Source organism: Symphalangus syndactylus, chromosome 15 (assembly GCF_028878055.3).
Source record: "Symphalangus syndactylus isolate Jambi chromosome 15, NHGRI_mSymSyn1-v2.1_pri, whole genome shotgun sequence".
Taxonomy (NCBI): domain Eukaryota; kingdom Metazoa; phylum Chordata; class Mammalia; order Primates; family Hylobatidae; genus Symphalangus; species Symphalangus syndactylus.
This window is the reverse complement of record NC_072437.2, coordinates 96,595,112-96,613,764: the sequence shown is the minus strand read 5'-3', so window position 1 is coordinate 96,613,764 and position 18,653 is coordinate 96,595,112. Positions and strand designations below refer to the sequence as shown.

General features: G+C 41.1%; 1 protein-coding gene across 4 annotated transcripts in view; it reads right to left on the bottom strand.

Moving 5' to 3' along the window:
* The window catches only part of B3GLCT (beta 3-glucosyltransferase), a 128,508-nt gene that overhangs the window by 21,005 nt on the left and 88,850 nt on the right, over nt 1-18,653 (bottom strand). For all 4 annotated transcript variants that reach the window (XM_055244376.2, XM_063618868.1, XM_055244377.2 and 1 more), the window contains one exon: nt 17,836-17,935. In XM_055244376.2, the coding sequence (XP_055100351.2) occupies nt 17,836-17,935 (100 nt within the window). The remainder of the gene's footprint in view (nt 1-17,835; nt 17,936-18,653) is intronic.

Below are 18,653 nucleotides of genomic sequence, written 5' to 3'. Positions count from 1 at the left end.
GGTGAATGGGGGCATGTCCCAGCTCATTTGGTCCTGCCGCCCACTCCAGCCCGTGGCTCCTGGGCTGGCCCAGCCCCGCCACTGCCAGTTCCCATCACGTGGGGCAGCTGCCCAGCACCAGCAAAGGGTGGGAGGATTACAGTGTTACTGCTCCGGCTCAGGGAATCCTGAGGTCTAGGCCCCCAGAAGGGTTGCCGCTCTAGTGAACAGGAGTGTGTCACCACCCTCAGCTCAGTGAGCCAGCCAGGAAAGTGTTACAACCCTTTTCACTCCCACTGTTCAGCGGGTCCCAGGTTCTTGTCCCACATCCAAGAAGAATGAAGTTACACAGACACTGGAGAGTAAGTCAGGTGGAGGAGGGTTTTATTCAATGAAAGAACAGCTCTCAACATGAGAGGGGACCCAAAGTGGGTAGCCCTCTGTGTGAGAGGGTGCTCTAACTAAGGCAGGTAGTCCCAATATGTGGCTGAGTCTGGGGTTTTTATGGGCTCAGGATCGGGGAGTGTGTGCTGACTGGTCCATAGGCGGGCCTGGGAAAAGCACCATTTGATTAGCTAAAAGGCATCAAGGAAGTTCTCACTCCTGGCCGTGGACTCTACCCTGAGCTGATAGCCTGGCTTTCATGCTTCAGGCTGTCTTTGGCTTGAAGGTTGGGTTTCACTGGGGACCTGGCCCTTTCTGCCTAGGAATTTGTGTGCCTCTTACCTCTATCAATGTCCTTGTACCTGCCAAAGGTAGGAATTTAATCTGATTGTGGGTCAAAAGACTCTACTTCCAGAGAATGTCATGCCCCATAACCTAGAGGAAGAAATACTACACAGAGAGGCCAAGAAAAGTCTGAATAAGGAGGTCTTTCTGGGTTTAGAACATGGGCTTTTTGTTCAATCACATTTTTACATGGTTGTCAATCATGCCTATATAATGAAGCTTCCATAAAACCCCAAAAGGACAGGGTTCAAACATTTCCTGGATAGCTAAACATGTGCAGATTCCTGGGGGTCAAGCACCCAAAGGGGGCATGGAAGCTCCACACTCCTTCCCCCATGCCTTGCCCTACACATCTCTTCATCTGCATCCTTGATAACATCCTTTACAATAAACCAGTAAACCTAAGTGTTTCCCTGAGTTCTGTGAGCTGCTCCAGCAAATTAAAGGAATCCAAATAAGGGGCTGTGGGAACCCCAACTTAAAGTCAGTCAGTCAGAAGATCTGGAAGTCTGGACTTATGACTGGTGTCTGGGGAAGCAGTCTTGGGGACTGAGCCCTCAACCTGTGGGATCTAAGGCTATCTCCAGGCAGATGGTGGCAGAACTGAATTGAATTAGAGGACACCCAGCAGGCAGAGGACTGCTTGTTTGCTGGGGGGAAGAAATTCCCACATATTTCAGGGTCACAGAAGTCTTCCTCATTGATTGTTGTGGTATAAGAACACAGAAAAAAATGTTCTGAGAGTTTTTCAGGAACAATTGATGTTAGTGAAGTGGGATTAGCTAGAATGGCTCAGGTTCAGAGAAACATTTGTTTTGAGAAGAGAAAGGATAAAAGCCCGGGAGATGAGAAACCCTTGATTCCTGGGTGGCCAAACGATCACCTATGATATGAAGTCACAGTGCTCTGCTGAGTTACTAAAGGCAAAAGCTACCAATGGAATTTAGAGATGGAGAATTAGTTCACCGGATGCACAAGAAAACGCAAACTAATCAGAAAAAAGCAAACTATTCAATCTCTTGATTATTGTTATCTATACTAACTAAAATAAAATTAAAAGAGAGTGCTGGGTTAGACCCTGATGCTACATACACCAAACTTAGATTTCAGTGAGTCTAAGCTTCAGCCACTAGCCTCAGAGCCACGGCACAAGGGCAAAATTATGCAGGAACAACAGAAAGTACCTCTGAGACCTGTGGTGACCAAGAGGGTAAGTCACTGTGGGAGAATGGAAGAACCAAATAATTATTGAAACTAGAGGGTATGGTGTAAAGGAACTATTCCAATTTGTAGATCTGTATTATCCACCTCTTGAGGAACCTTTATAAAAATGGATTATGAGAATAACTAATTTAGGGGCAGTATCTTTGGTTTTGAATACTGCAGAATGGAAGAGCATGTTTGGTTTGATGCAGGACCCACAACTCAATGCTGAACAATTGCACATGGGTGTACATAATCCAGACACACAGGAGGTTATTCCTGAGGGAACAGCAAGCCTGGTGGACTGAATAAAAGCCACTGTAAGATCTGTTTACCCTGAGAAGGGGGACTGCCAGACTCCACCTATAAATGCCAAATAGAACACCCCAAATTATGCAGCTGATACATTTCATGCATAAGCCATGTGGGACTAGCTTCATGATAACTGGGATATTCACCCACTGAATATGCCCGTTATCCAGGCCATGGTACATGCTGTTGTTAAAAGGGCCCATTTTGCATGGGCACCTCATATAACCTTACTGCTGCAAAACCAAGACAGTTCCAGAAGCCTTATCAAATTTGCGGTCTAAGCTTTACCTCAAGGTCTTACAGATGCTAATAAAGACATTAGGTTAATTAACAAGAAAATGATGAAGGGTAGAGGGGAGAGTCAAAGGACTCATCCTGGGAGGTGGAAATTTTTAAATGGTTTGTAAGAAATAAGATGAATAAAGAAAATATTGATAGGAATGAAAGTAAGAGGAAAAAGAAAGGGGAGAGCCATGGGACTCACCCCAGGAGGGTGGACATATTTAGATGGTTATTAAAAAATGGAATGAATAAAGTAGAAATTGATAGAGTTAAAACAAAGGTCTTAATACAACATTATTAAAGACTGAGTGGAGGAAAGGGACCCCTGGCTGATCTCTCAACATCTAAGGGCCCAAACCAGTTTGCTGTGTTTCCCCCAGTTTGGAGAACTTTTAAAGACAAGAAGATAAAGATTAAAATGAAAAACCCCACCTATAATTACCTGCTAGACTGGATAATCAAGGTAACAATTAAGAGAGAGGCCAGGGTCTCCTGGTGGGACTCCAGGCTGGGGACCCAAAGCCTTTTGCGAAAGAAAGGGTAAAATGATCTGGGGATGAAAAGGGGAAATTCTTAGGACTAGAACATAAAAGTGTAACGGTTGTTAGGATTATGAAAGCTGGCATATTTGAACATATTTCATGTGAAATGGTTTTATCTCTTTTACCTGACTGCATTATGGGAAGAGACATTTTATCTGACTGGGAAATGTTCCCCCTATCCAGTACTGTAAAACAGAAGGTATGTAAATCCTTTGAGCAGTATTAATGGAACATGCTAAAATTGGAACCAGTTAAGATTGCCCAGGCCCACATAGTGCAGAATAGAAACTGAAGAGCTGGTAGGGACAACTTCCCCATTTGATAGCCCTCTGCAGAGTACTTCCCGGGGCTTATAGCAAAGGTTTGTGAGTGCCTCCCAGCAATGACTACTAGGACTTTGAACTAGAGAATTTCCACTTGAAGGGCATTTACTTCCTTGCTACAGGACATTAACTAAGGCTACCCCTATGACTGAAGGACATAAAGTGATCTTGATGAAACCCCCTTTGCAAAGATTATGACAGTGAGAGAAATTTAGCTTGGCTGACTCCATCTTGCTTCTAGTCTCACAGGCTGGCTGTCTTCACTCATTCCTGGGCATAGGTCAAGCTAATCATGGCAGGAATTTAGTTTATAGCTTAACTTGGAAGCAAGGATGCTAACAGTCTCTCCCTAAAACTATTCTCCTCCTTGCTCAGGGACCAAAAACTAATGAAAGACCACAAGATTAGGATTAGGGGAGGGGCCTGAACTTTGCTAAAGTGTATTTTTTATCATCCCTTACTGCTCAAGAATCATGTGGACAGAGGTCACAAGATTTGACACTTCCCCAATTGCTCCTATAGATAACGTTACTATTGTAGAACCTAAGATCGGTCTTTTGAGATGTTTTTCAGATTTTTGCCTTCTGGCAACCAACTGAACCCACTCAGACCCATGACTCATGACTCAATCAGTCCTGTGGTCCCCAACCAAAGGCAGATTTATTGTACAAGGACCGTTTTCCACATCCCTAGGACTTCATTCCCAACCTATCAGCAGTAACCATTCCCTAGCCCTCTGCCCACCCAATTATCCAAAAAACCCTAGTCTCTGAGTTCTCAGTGAGACTACTTTAAGTAATAACTCCAGTCCTTCCACTTGGCCAGTCTTGCATTAATTAAACTCTTTCTTTACTGCAATATTACAGTCTCAATGAACTGGTTTTATCTGTGCAGCAGGCAGGAAGAACACATCGGGCAATTACATTTATATCTGAAATGCCCATGCTGTTTTGGGTGATGTCAGAGGAACACTCTAATAAGGGAGGCAATGCCCATTCCGTTATAAAATAGAATTTATATGCGATCATGCCACCTGGGGAATGCAAGGAGGAGATCCTCACAAACAGAGGGCCTCTTTTCCCCTAAAACTGACTCTGGAACTATGTGAGGAGCCACTGGATTCTACACTACCCTGTAAGCAGCTCTTGACTGACCAACAAAGAGCTACTTGGTTTGAGGATGGCAATTCAATTCCAGGGTAAATGAATACCATCCTGTTTGGAAGTCTGCTATTTTGACCAAAGGAGGTAAAAACAAATAATCTCAGTGGGCTGTACTGGATGCATTTTCCTAACAGTAGTGGAAGAATTGAACAGTGGAGGAAACACTTGTGTTTGGGATTTTACTAACTCATAGGCAGTAACCAATCGCCTGCCCATACAGTTAGGCAAGAGGGCAATGGATACTTGGCCTATTAAAAGGATGCCCATATGAAGCATGGCCCCATAGACATTTGAGGGGTGCATTAAAGTAGAAAAGTCAATGTCAATCAGAAGAGCCCCTTTCCAGGTTTGGAAGGTTACTGGCATTGACAAGCAGGTATCCCTGTGGACTTCCTTGAGGTGGCCACCTGGATCCATGAAATTAGTGGATATGGGGGTACGGCAGCAGGCAGAGATGGACTGAATCTAGACATGTTCCTTTTGCATCCTCTCAGGCACAAAATGCCAATAAGAACTGTTCTCTCCACCAGAAAAAAAGACAGAGACTGATAATGGCTATGGGGCAGATTCCCTGGTGCAAAGGTCCTAAACAAAGCTGGCAATACAGAGACTGATGCTAGTGGCCCTATGGGGCTACAAATGGGTCTTGACAGGAATAGACACTGACTCTGGCATGGCTTTTGCTTACTCAGTGGAACATGCAAATACTCTGAGTACCATTAAAAAAACAACTAAACAGAAGATATTGCATGGATTTGTATGGCCAATCGTCATTTCTTCAGACCAAGGAACACACTGCACAGCCTATAATGTCTAACAATGGGCACAGAGATAGTCTCCTCAGAGTCATAGTTTGATAGATGCGTAGAACAGGTAATTAAAACACTGGAAACATAAAAGGCTGGCTTACATGCCTTCAAGATTGTGTGCTCATACTCAACATGAGTGGGACTAAAGGAGTCTGCCCACTAGATGTTCCTGTTTTTCTAAGGCTGATCTGGAGAAGAAGGGGTGAAGAGGATGCTCGGATGACTATGCAAATCTTGCCAAGGCAGGAGTACATTGGAATAACAATCATTTTTTCTTTCATCCCTAAATCAGCTCACTAAAACCTTTTCTTTCCCTCCTACTTGACGTAGTGGTCCTAGGACCAGGCCTGCAACTGCCAGTGCTGGAAGCAGGGCTGATTTCTAAGCAAAAAACCGTAACTATGTTTTTAAAGCTTATGTCAAAATTCCTTAGGGCCTGATATGACTGTGTTGCTCCTTCACCCCATTTAGCAAAGCTGGGGCTAAGAGTGAATGCAGCTATATTGCCTGGTGGCAAAAATAACCCACCAGCTGTACACCTATGTAACTTTACCCTATCTGCATGGGAATGGACTGAGGAGAGGGCACCTGCTAGACTAGCATTGTTGCCTGCAATCCAAACCGGAACGGTAGTGATTCTGATGTCTCTTCCAAAGGTGGAAACATTTGGGCATTAACGGAGAGAAAGAGAAATAGTAGTTGAGGGTAAAGGAATGAATAATGGGTTATAAATTGAGGGAAATTCAACATTACATTAACACCTTGAAAGACATTCAGAGAAACAGATGACATTGTCTCTCAGCTCAATTCTAACAGATATCTAAAAAGGTGAAGCTATTTGTTTGCCAAGACCGCTCCAGCTTTGGAACCTGACAAGATTGAAAGGAAGCCTGCAAACCTGAGTGGACTCACCCTGGGAAACATTAATACAACATAATGGACTAGACTAGTTATTAATGATGGAATGAGACTCTAATGTGGCAATATCTTCTGAGTTGTATGTTCTTTTGATGTAAGGTATCTGAAGACTGAGGGTAGACTGTGATATTATGAAATATATATTTGGTTTTCATCACCCATTTGCTGACATACCAATCTTACAATCTTTGGAACATCCAAATTGCTATCTTTTTGTAGGCTAATGTTCACTGACAGCTTCAAGATCGGACTGGTCACCAGGAAGACAACGGCATGATTAGAGAGTTGGGACTTTCAGTCCCACCCCCGAATCTCCTGGGAGGGGAAAGCAGCTGAAAGTCAAGTTGATCATCAATGGCCAATGGTTTAATCAATCGTGGCTACATAATGAAGCCTTCATAAAGCCCAAGAGAGTAGGCTTCAGAGAGCTTTAGGGTGTCTGAACATGTGGAGGTTCCTGGAGGGCATGGAAGCTCCACACCCCTTCTCTCATACCTCACCCTACACATCTCTTCATCTGTATCTTTGTAATATCCTTTATAATAAACTGGTAAATGTGAGAAAGTGTTTCCGTGAGTTCTGAGAGCCACTCTAGCAAATTAAATAAACCCACAGAGGGGGTTGTAAGAACCCCGACGTGAAGCTCATCAGTCAGAAGTTCTGGAGGCCTGGACTTAATGACTGGTGTCTGGTGTATGGGATGGTAGGGCAGTCTTGGGGACTAAGCCCTCAAACTGTGGGAACTGGCACTATCTCCAGGTAGACAGTGTTAAAATTGAATTAGAGGACACCCATTTGGTGTCCACTGCAGAACTGATTGATTGCTTGGTGGGTAGGAGAAATCTCCCTGCTCCACACTTTTGGTCACAGAAGTTGTCTTCTGTGTTGATGATTATTGCAGTGTGAGAACAGAGGGGAAAATAGCTCAGTTTTTTCCTAACCAATTAATCATTAGGGAAATGCAAATCAAAATTCACACCCACTAGAATAGCAACTATCAAAAAAAAAAAAAACCCAGAAAATAATGGGGTTGACAAGGATGTGGAGAAACTGGAAAACTTGTGCACTTCTGGTAGGAATGTAAAATGGAACCACCACTATGAGAAAACAGTGTGATGGTTCCATTATAAATAGAATTACCATATGATCTAGTCATTCAATTTCTGGGTGCATACCCACAACCTCATGTTGATGGAGTGTCCATCAACAAATGAATGGATAAGCAAAATATGGTCTATCCATACTGTATCCAAGGAATGTTATTCAGCCTTAAATAGGAAAGAAATTCTGCAATATGCTACAACACGGATAAATTTCGAGGACATTATGCTAAGTAAAATAAGCAAGTCACAAAAAAAACAAGTACTGTATGATTCCATTTATATGGGGTACTGAGAGTGGTCAAAATCATAGAGGCAGAAAATAGAATGATGGTTGCCAGGGGATGGAGTTAGGGGAGTATAGACAGTTATTTTTTAATGGATATAGAGGTTCAGTTTTACAAGATGAAAAGAGTTATGGAGATGGCTGCACAACATTATGCATGTATTTAACACTACTAAACTGTACACTTAAAAATGGTTATGATGGTAAATTTGATGTTGTGTGTACTTTACCACAATTTAAAAAAAAGGAAAAAGAAACATACTGTGGATGAACCAGATGATGATAAAAAAAAAACATGTTACATAATTTTACAGTATTTCTCCATCATCTCTATTGAAAAATAGACCCTTCTTTTTCTTAGTATTTGATAATCTATACTAAGAGAAGACTAGTAGCTGTTATGAAATCAATGTTGTTTTCCCCCCAAATTTTATCATATGTTGAAATCTAATCCCCAATATGAAGGTATTTAGAGGTGAGACCTTTTGAGGAGGTAAAGAGATCATGAGGGTGGAGACCTCATAAATGGAATTCATGCCCTTCTGAGAAGAGGCCACAGAGCTAGCTTGCTCTCTTTCCACCATTTGAGGATACAAGAAGTCAGCAGCCTGCAACCCAAGAGAACCCTCACCAGAATCCAATCATGCTGGCACCCTGATCTCAGGCTTCTAGCCCTCTAGAACTATGAGAAATAATTATCAAAACAAAACAAAACAAAACAGGAGATGGCTGGCAAGATGGCCAAATAGGAACAGTTCCGGTCTATGGCTCCCAGTGAGATCAATGCAGAAGGCAGGTGATTTCTGCCATTTCCAACTGAAGTACCTGGCGCATCTCACTGGGACTGGTTGGACAGTGGGTGCAGCCCACAGAGGGCGAGCAGAAACGGGGTGCGTTGCCTTACCTGGGAAGCACAAGGGGTCGGGGAACTCCCTCACCTAGCCAAGGTAAGCCAAGAGGGACTGTGCTGAGGGACGGTGCATTCCAGCCCAGATCCTATGCTCTTCCCATGGTCTTCACAACCTGCAGACCAGGATATTCCCTCAGGTACCTATACCACCAGGTCCCTGGGTTTCACATACAAAACTGAGTAGCCATTTGGGCAGACACCAAGATAGCTGCAGGAGTTTTTTTTATACCCCAGTGGTGCCTGGAATGCCAGTGAGACAGAACTGTTCACTCCCCTGGAAACGGGGCTAAAGCAAGGAAGCCAAGTAGTCTAGCTCAGCGAATTCCACCCCCACGGAGCCCAGCAAGCTAAGATCCACTGGCTGGAAATCCTTGCTGCCAGCACAGCAGTCTGAAGTCCACCTGGGATGCTCGAGCTTGGTGGGGAGAGGGGCGTCTGCCATTACTGAGGCTTGAGTAGGCAGTTTTCCCCTCAGAATATAAACAAAGCTGCCTAGAAGTTAGAACTGGGTGGAGGCCACCACAGCCAGGCAAAGCTACTGTAGCCAGACTGCCTCTCTAGATTCCTCCTCTCTGGGCACGGGATCTCTAAATGAAAGGCAGAGGCCCAGTCAGGCTTATAGATAAAACTCCTATCTCCCTGGGACACAGCACCTGGGGGAAGGGGTGGCAGTAGGCACAGCTTCAGCAGACTTAAATGTTCATGCCTGCCGGCTCTGAAGAGAGCAGTGGATCTCCCAGCACAGCACTGGAGCTCTGGTAAGGGACAGACTCCCCCCTCAAGTGGGTCCCCAAACCCTGTGCCTTCTGAGTGGGAGACACCTTCCAGGAGGGGCCGACAGACACCTCATACAGCAGAGCTCCAGCTGGCATCTGGCGTGTGCCTGTCTGGGACAAAGCTTCCAAAGGAAGGAAAAGGCAGCAATCTTCGCTGTTCTGCAGCCTCCGCTGGTGATACCCAGGCAGATGGGGTCTGGAGTGAACCTCCAGCAAACTCGAGCAGACCTACAGTAGAGATGCCTGACTGTTAGAAGGAAAACTAACAAACAGAAAGGAATAGCATCAGCATCAAAAAAAGGATGTCCACACAAAACCCCATCCAAAGGTCACCAACATCAAAGACCAAAGGTGGATAAATCCACGAAGATGAGGAAAAACCAGTGCAAACCAGTGCAAAACGGCTGAAAATTCCAAAAAAAAAAAAAAAAAAAAAAAGAATGCCTCTTCTCCTCCCAAGGATAACAACTCTTCACCAGCAAGGGAACAAAACTGGACAGAGAATGAGTATGACAAATTGACAGAAGTAGACTTCAGAAGGTGGGTAATAACAAACTCCTCCGAGCTAAAGGAGCACGTTCTAATCCAATGCAAGGAAGCTAAGAACCTTGAAAAAAGGTTAGACGAATTGCTAACTAGAATAACCAGTACAGAGAAGAACATAAATAACCTGATGGAGCTGAAAAACACAGCATGAGAACTTTGTGAAGCACACACAAGTATCAATAGCCTAATCGATCAAGTGGAAGAAAGGATAGCAGAGATTGAAGACCAACTTACTGAAATGAAGTGTGAAGACAAGATTAGAGAAAAAAGAATGAAAAATGAACAAAGTCTCCAAGAAATATGGGACTACGTGAAAAGACCAAATCTACGTTTGATTGTGATGGGGAGAATGGAACCAAGTTGGAAAACACTCTTCAGGATATTATCCAAGAGAACTCCCCCAACCTAGCAAGACAAGCTAACATTCAACTTCAGGAAATACAGAGAACACCACAAAGATACTCATCAGGAAGAGCAACCCTAAGACACATAATCATCAGATTCACCAAGGTTGAAATGAAGGAAAAAATGTTAAAGGCAGCCAGAGAGAAAGGTCAGGTCACCCACAAAGGGAAGCCCATCAGACTAACAGCAGATCTCTCAGCAGAAACCCTACAAGCCACAAGAAGAGAATGGGTGCCAATATTCAACATTCTTGAAGTAAAGAATTTTCAACCCAGAATTTCATATCCAGCCAAACTAAACTTCATAAGCGAAAGAGAAATAAAATCCTTTACAAACAAGCAAATGCTGAGACAGTCTGCCACCACCAGGCCTTCCTTACAAGAGCTCCTGAAGGAAGCACTAAAAATGAAAAGGAAAAAGCGGTACCAGCCACTGCAAAAACATATCAAATTGTAAAGACCTTCGACACTATGAAGAAACCACATCAACTAACTGGCAAAATAACCAGCTAGCATCATAATGACAGAATCAAATTCACACATAACAATATTAACCTTAAATGTAAATGGGCTAAATGCTCCATTTAAAAGACACAGACTGGCAAATTGGATAAAAGAGTCAAGACCCACTGGTGTGCTGTATTCAGGAGACTCATCTCATGTGCAAAGACACCCATAGGCTCAAAATAAAGGAATGGAGGAAGATTTACCAAGAAAATGGAAAGCAAAAAGAAAAAAAAAAAAAGAGTTGCAATCCTACCGTCTGATAAAACATCTTTAAACCAACAAAGATCAAAAAAGACAAAGAAGGGCATTACATAATGGTAAAGGGATCAATGCAAAAAGAAGAGCTAACTATCCTAAATATATACACACCCAATACAGGAGCTCCCAGATTCATAAAGCAAGTTCTTAAAGACCTACAAAGAGACTTAGAGTCCCACACAATAATAGTGGGAGGCTTTAACACCCCACTGTCAATATTAGACAGATCAATGAGACAGAAAATTAACAAGGATATTCAGGACTTGAACTCGGCTCTGGACCAAGCGGACCTAATAGACATCTACAGAACTCTCCACCCCAAATCAACAGAATATACATTCTTCACGGCACCACATCACACTTATTCTAAAACTGACCACATAATTGGAAGTAAAACACTCCTCAGCAAATGTAAAAGAATGGAAATCATAATAGTCTCTCAGACTACAGTGCAATCAAATTAGAACTTAGGATTAAGAAACTCACTCAAAACCACAAAACTACATGGAAACTGAACAACATGCTCCTGAATGACTACTGTGTAATGAAATTTAGGCAGAAATAAGTTCTTTGAAACCAATGAGAACAAACACACAATGTACCAGAACCTCAGGAACGCAGCTAAAGCAGTGTTTAGAGGGAAATTTATAGCACTATATGCCCATAGAAGGCGAGAAAGATCTAAAATCAACATCCTAACATCACAATTAAAAGAACTAGAGAAGAAAGAGCAGACAAAGTCAAAAGCTAGCAGAAGACAAGAAATAACTAAGATCAGAGCAGAACTGAAGGAGATAGAGACACAAAAAAACTCTAAAAACTCAATGAATCCAGGAGCTGGTTTTCTGAAAAGATTAACAAAATTGACCGCTAGCTAGACTAATAAAGAAAAAGAGAAGAATAAAATAGAAACTATAAAAAATGATAAAGGGGATATAACCACTGATCCCACAGAAATACAAACTACCATCAGATAATACTATAAACACCTCTATGCAAATAAACTAGAAAATCTAGAAGAAATGGATAAATTCCTGGACACATACACCCTCTCAAGACTAAACCAGGAAGAAGTCAAATCCCTGAATAGACCAATAGCAAGTTCTGAAATTGAGGCAATAATTAATAGCCTACCAACCAAACAAAGCCCAGAACCAGACAGATTCACAGCCGAATTCCACCAGATACAAAAAGGAGCTGGTACCACTCCTTCTGAAACTATTCCAAACAATAAAAAGAGAGGGAATCCTCCCTAACTCATTTTATGAGGCCAGCATCATTCTGATACTAAAACCTGGCAGAGACACAAGAAAAAAAGAAAATTTCAGGCCAATATCCCTGATGAACATCGATGTGAAAATCCTCAGTAAAATACTGGCAAACCAAATCCAGCAGCACATCAAAAACCTTATCCACCATGATCAAGTCGGCTTCATATCTGGGATGCAGGGCGAGTTCAACATATGCAAAACAATAAATGTAATCCATCACATAAACAGAACCAATGACAAAAAACACATGATTATCTCAATAGATGCAAAAAAGGCCTTCGATAAAATTCAACACCCCTTCATGCTAAAAACACTCAATAAACTAGGTATTGATGAAATGTATCTCAAAATAATAAGAGCTATTTATGACAAACCCACAGCCAGTATTATACTGAATGGGCAAAAGCTGGAAGCATTCCCTTTGAAAACCGGCACAAGACAAGGATGCCCTCTCTTACCACTCCTATTCAACACAGTATTGGAAGTTCTGGCCAGGGCAATAAGGAAGAGAAATAAATAATGGATATTCAAACAGAAAGAGAGGAAGTCAAATTGTCTCTGTTTGCAGACGACATGATCGTATATTTAGAAAATCCCATCGTCTCAGCCCAAAATCTCCTTAAGCTGATAAGCAACTTCAGCAAAGTCTCAGGATACAAAATCAATGTGCAAAAATCACAAGCATTCCTATACACCAATAATAGAGAGGCAAATCACGAGTGAACTGCCATTCACAATTGCTACAATGAGAATAAAATACAAAGGAATCCAACTTACAAGGGATCTGAAGGACCTCTTCAAGGAGAACTACAAATCACTGCTCAGGAAATGGGAGGACACAAACCAATGAAAAAACATTCCATGCTCATGGATAGGAAGAATCGGTATTGTGAAATGGCCATACTGACCAAAGTAATTTACAGACTCAATGCAATCCCCATCAAGCTACCATTGACTTTATTCACAGAATTAGAAAATACTATTTTAAATTTCATATGGAACAAAAAAAGAGCCCGTATAGCCAAGACAATCCAAAGCAAAAAGAACAAAGCTGGAGGCATCAGGCTACCTGACTTCAAACTATACTACAAGGCCACAGTAACCAAAACAGCATGGTACTGGTAGCAAAACAGATATACAGACCAATGGAATAGAACAGAGGCCTCATAAATAACGCCACACATCTACAACCATCAGATCTTTGACAAACCTGACAAAAACAAGCAATGGAGAAAGGATTCTCTATTTAATAAGTGGTGTTGAGAAAACTGGCTAGCCATATGCAGAAAACCTTTCTTACACCTTATACAAAAATTAAAATGGATTAAAGAGTTACATTTAAGACCTAAAACCACAAAGAGCCTAGAAGAACACCTAGGCAATACCATTCAGGACATAGGCATGGGCAAAGACTTCATGACTAAAACATCAAAAGCAATGGAAACAAAAGCCAAAATTGACAAATAGGATCTAATTAACCTAAAGAGCTACTGCACAGCAAAAGAAACTATCATCAGAGTGAACAGGCAACCTACAGAATGGGAGAAAATTTTTGCAATCTATCCATCTGACAAAGAGCTAATACCCAGAATCTACAAAGAACTTAAACAAAGTTACAAGAAAAATACAAACAACCCCATCAAAAAGTGGATGAAGGATATGAAGAGACACTTCTCAAAAGAAGACATGTATGTGGCCAACAAACATATGAAAAGAAGCTCATCACTGGTCATTACAGAAATGCAAATCAAAACCACAATGAGATACCATCTCACACCAGTTAGAATGGCAATCATTAAAAGTCAGGAAACAACAGATGCTGGAGAGGATGTGGAGAAATAGGAACACTTTTACACTGCTGGTGGGAGTGTAAATTAGTTCAACTATTGTGGAAGACTGTGTGGCAATTCCTCAAGGATCTAGAACTAGAAATACCATTTGACCCAGCAATCCCATTATTGGGTATATACCCAAGGGAGTATAAGTCATTACACTATAAAGACACATGCACACATGTTTATTGCAGCACTATTCACAATAGCAAAGACTTGGAACCAACCCAAATGCCCATCACTGACAGACTGGATAAAGAAAATGTGGCACATATACACCATGGAATACTATGCAGCCATAAAAAAGGATGAGTTCATGTTCTGCAGGGACATGGATGAATCTGGAAACCATCATTCTCAGCAAACTAATACAGGAACAGAAAACCAAACACCACATGTTCTCAGTCATAAGTGGGAGTTGAACAATGAGAACACCTGGACACAGGGAGGGGAATATCACACACCAGGGCCTGTTGGAAGGTGGGGGGCTAGGGGAGGGGTAGCATTAGGAGAAATACCTAATGTAGACGATGGGTTGATGAGTGCAGCAAACCACCATGGCACGTGTATACCTATGTAACAAACCTGCACATTTTGCACATGTACCCCGGAACTTAAAGTATAATTTAAAAAAATACTACCAATGTTATTGGAAAATGCCAGATAAAACAATAAAAAAAAATCCATTCTGGCAATCTGTATCTTTTAAGTGAAGCATTTAATCCAGTTATATTCAAGGTTAATCTTGATATGTGAGGCTTTGTCCCTACCTAGTGGTGACAAATTTCCTCAGCATTTCCTTGTCTGGGAAAGATTATATCCCCTTTATCTATAAGGCTTATTCTGGCAGGATATAAACTTCTTGGCTCACAGCTTTTTTTTTTCTTTTAGCACGATGGCTAAAGTGCCATCTCATTCTCTTTGGCCTATAAGGTTTCTGCTGAAAAATCCACTATTAGTCCTTTATACATGACTTGATGCTTTTGCTTTTGCTAATTTTAAAGATTCTTTCTTTCACTTGAATTTAAACATTCTGAATATAATATGCCATGTGAAGTCCTAATATGCCATGTGAAGTCCTTTTTTCAATGTATTTACATGAAGATCACTGGATCTCCTGTATCTAAATATCTAACTCTTTTGCTAGATTTGGGACATTTTCATCAATTATTTCCTTCAGTAGGATTTCTAACGTTTTTGATATCTCTTCCCCCTCAAAAATATTGATAATTCCTAAGTTTGGTCATTTTGTGTAGTCCTAGACATCTTGAGGGCTGTTTTCATTCTTTTTCATTTTTTCCTTATTTTTGTCTGGTTGAATTATTTCAAAAGATCTGTCGTCAAGTTTTGAAATTCCTCCTTCTGCTTGGTCTAGTCTATTACCGAAGCTTTCAAATGTATTTTTGTATTTCCTTCAATGAATTTTCAGTTCCAGAATCTGTTTGGTCTTTTAAATTAAAGATATCTATCTCCTTGATATATCTCTCATTCACATCTTGAATTCATTTTCTCATTTTTGTACTGGTTTTCAGATTTCTCTTGTACCTCAATGAGGTTCTTTAAAATCAATATTTGAATTCTTTATCTGTTATTTCAAGGAATTCTTACTGATTGGGATCTGTTCCCAGAAAATTGCTGTGGTCCTTCACTGGTATTGTATTTTCTTGCTTTTTCATGTTTCCTGTTTCCTTCCATTGATATCTGCATATCTGGTATTGTTGTTCCAATTTTTAAAAATTGCTTTTGTAGTGGAGAATATTTTTCCTGAAGATGTATATATGTTGTTTGTTAAGTAAGACATCTTGGCTTTTATTTTTGGTGCTGTTGTAGTGTGGTCTTTGTGTGACTTTTTCAGTAGTACACAAGGTCCGTGGTATGTGTAATTTCCTCAGTGGCTTAGGGTATGGTTATTAGCGAAAGCTGTGAAATTTTGCTGGAGACTTTGATGCCAACTGAGTCAGTCTTTGGGCCCCAGTGGTGGCAGCAAAAGGGTGAATATGCCTGTTTTTAGGCCCTAGAGCAGCTTATGCTGGCTATGGTGTTAGAGAGTTCTGAATGGCTGATTCTTGGGCCTGCAGGTGAACTGGTTGCTTAGAAGCTAGTAATGAGAGCAGTGGGCTAGGTGTGTGGACAAGCTGTCAGCCCCCTGAGCAGCTGGTATGATGTGAATGATGGCAGCAGTGGTGGTGGAGCAGCACACTGAGACCCAAGAGGTCCAAGTTGGTGTTGCGGGTAGCTACGATGGGTTGAGCATGGTAGTCCTCAATTCCACAGCTGCCTAGAGTGGGGCAGTGGGTACTGTCCTAAGTGTCCATTATGGCATTCCTGGAGGTGGCTGTTCTCTGCTTTTGTGCTTATGGTGTGCCCGGGGTTCACTGAGACTCTTGGATCTATGGGTTTACAGTTTTCATTAAATTTGAAAAGTATTTCTTTAAATAATTATGTGTCCCTTCTCTTTGGAGATTTCAATTGCATATATTCAAGGCCACCTGAAATTGTCCCACAGCTCAGTGACGGTGTTAATTTTCTAAAATTATTTTTTATCTTTGTGCTTCACTTTGGATAGTTATTATTGCAATGTCTTCAAGTTCACTGATATTTTCTTCTTAAATGAATTTGCTATTAAACCCATCCAGTGGGTTTTTCACCTCAATCGAGAATGTAGTTTTCATCTCTAGAGGTATGATTTCAACTTATTTAAGACTAAGAGACATTCCATGTCTTTTTGAACATATGGAATAGAGGTATAATAACTATTTAATAATAACAGCTTAATAACTTCTAATTCTAACCTTGTATAAATTCTGAAACCATTTCAATAAGCTAACTTTTTTTCACTTCTATATTTTCCTGCTGCTTTATATGCCTGGCAACTTCTGACTGGATGGCAGACATTATGAATTTTACTTTATTAGATGTTGGTTATTTTTGTATTTCTGTAAGTCTTCTTGAGTTTTGTTCTCAGACACAGGCTATTACTTGGAAACAGTTTCATTTTCTTGTATTTTCTTGCTTTTCAGATATGTTAGGCAGGACTAGAAAAGTGCTTAGTCTAGGGTTAACTATCCCCCCTATTGAGGCAAGACCCTTTTACACGCTGTTCTCAATACCTTGTGAACAGGGGTTTTCCAGCCCAGGGACGTATGAGTGTCAGGCACAATTCCCTCTAATCTGGTTGGGTCTTTCCCCAGCATCGGGTAGTTTCCTCACACCTATGCACTGATCAATACTCTACTGAATACATAAGGGGGCTCTTCCCCTACCTCCAGTGTTCCCTTTCTGTATAGCTCTCTCCTCTCTGGTACTCTGTCCTGCAAACTGTAATAGCCTTGGTCTCCTGAGACTCTCAGCTCCATCTTTTCCGCCCACAGAGTCTGTCAGGTTCCATCTGGTGCTCCCTCCCTGAGCAGTAACTTGGAATTCTCTTAAGGCAGTCAGCTCTGGCAGTCATAGAACTCACCTCATTTGCTTCATGTTTCTTTTGGATCATTTTCCTTTGCACCTAATATTTAGTGTCTTAAAAACCTTTGTTTTATAAATTTTGTTCTTTTAGAGGATTGGTTCAGATAGAAGGGTAAACCCTGTCCCCGTTACTTCATCTTGGCCAGAAAAAGTACCCATCTAGTTTTCTGAATATGAATATATGTAGAATTTAAAGCCATTCAGGATGAGAATGACTCCTTACCTTATTAATGTATCATCATCCACAATGACTAACCATGCTGTTTTGTCCTGGCTACGATTCAGAAATCTTTCCAAAATGGCAAATGTCTTTCCACAATGACCTAGAAAAGGCAAGAAAAAAACTTACAATGTATTATTTCTTATAAAATATATACAATTTGTTCATTTCTTTTTAGTTTTGAAGTGTTGTAAGAGCTTACATGCCAAAATGCAGCTTAAAAGTTCAAAATTTTAAAAAATAGCCTTCTCTAATTTTCATAGACACATTGAACCAGTGGGAACTTTAGAGATAATGAAATTCATGCCATTCATTTCACACACAAGGAAATGGAGACCTAGAGAGATGAGTGGAATTACATAGTCACACAGATAATCTGAGGCAGAGATAGAATTAATATCTTTTAAGACTCACAGCAATGAGCAATGGCATCCTTTCTTAGATACACTTATTCTGAAGGAGCTGTTAGAACCCCAGGCACCACTGCCACAGGGAAGCAGCAGTGCAAAGGTGGAAGTTTATACCTTCATTTATTTATTTTGTAAATATTGACTACCACTAAGTTTCTGACATGCCAGATACCGTGGCAGGTACTAAGATATGCACTAAAGATATAGTGCTGAGCAAGACAGAGTTACAATCCTTCAGATACCAATAGATAAATTACAATGCTTTAATGGTAAATGCTGGGACAAAAATAAAACACTTGGGAAGAGTAATCAAATTGATAAACAGGAATATGCCCCTCATTTTAATTATTTGGTGACACAGTGGAGCACAAATATTGACTTATATTAATGACTATTAAACCACTCAATTTG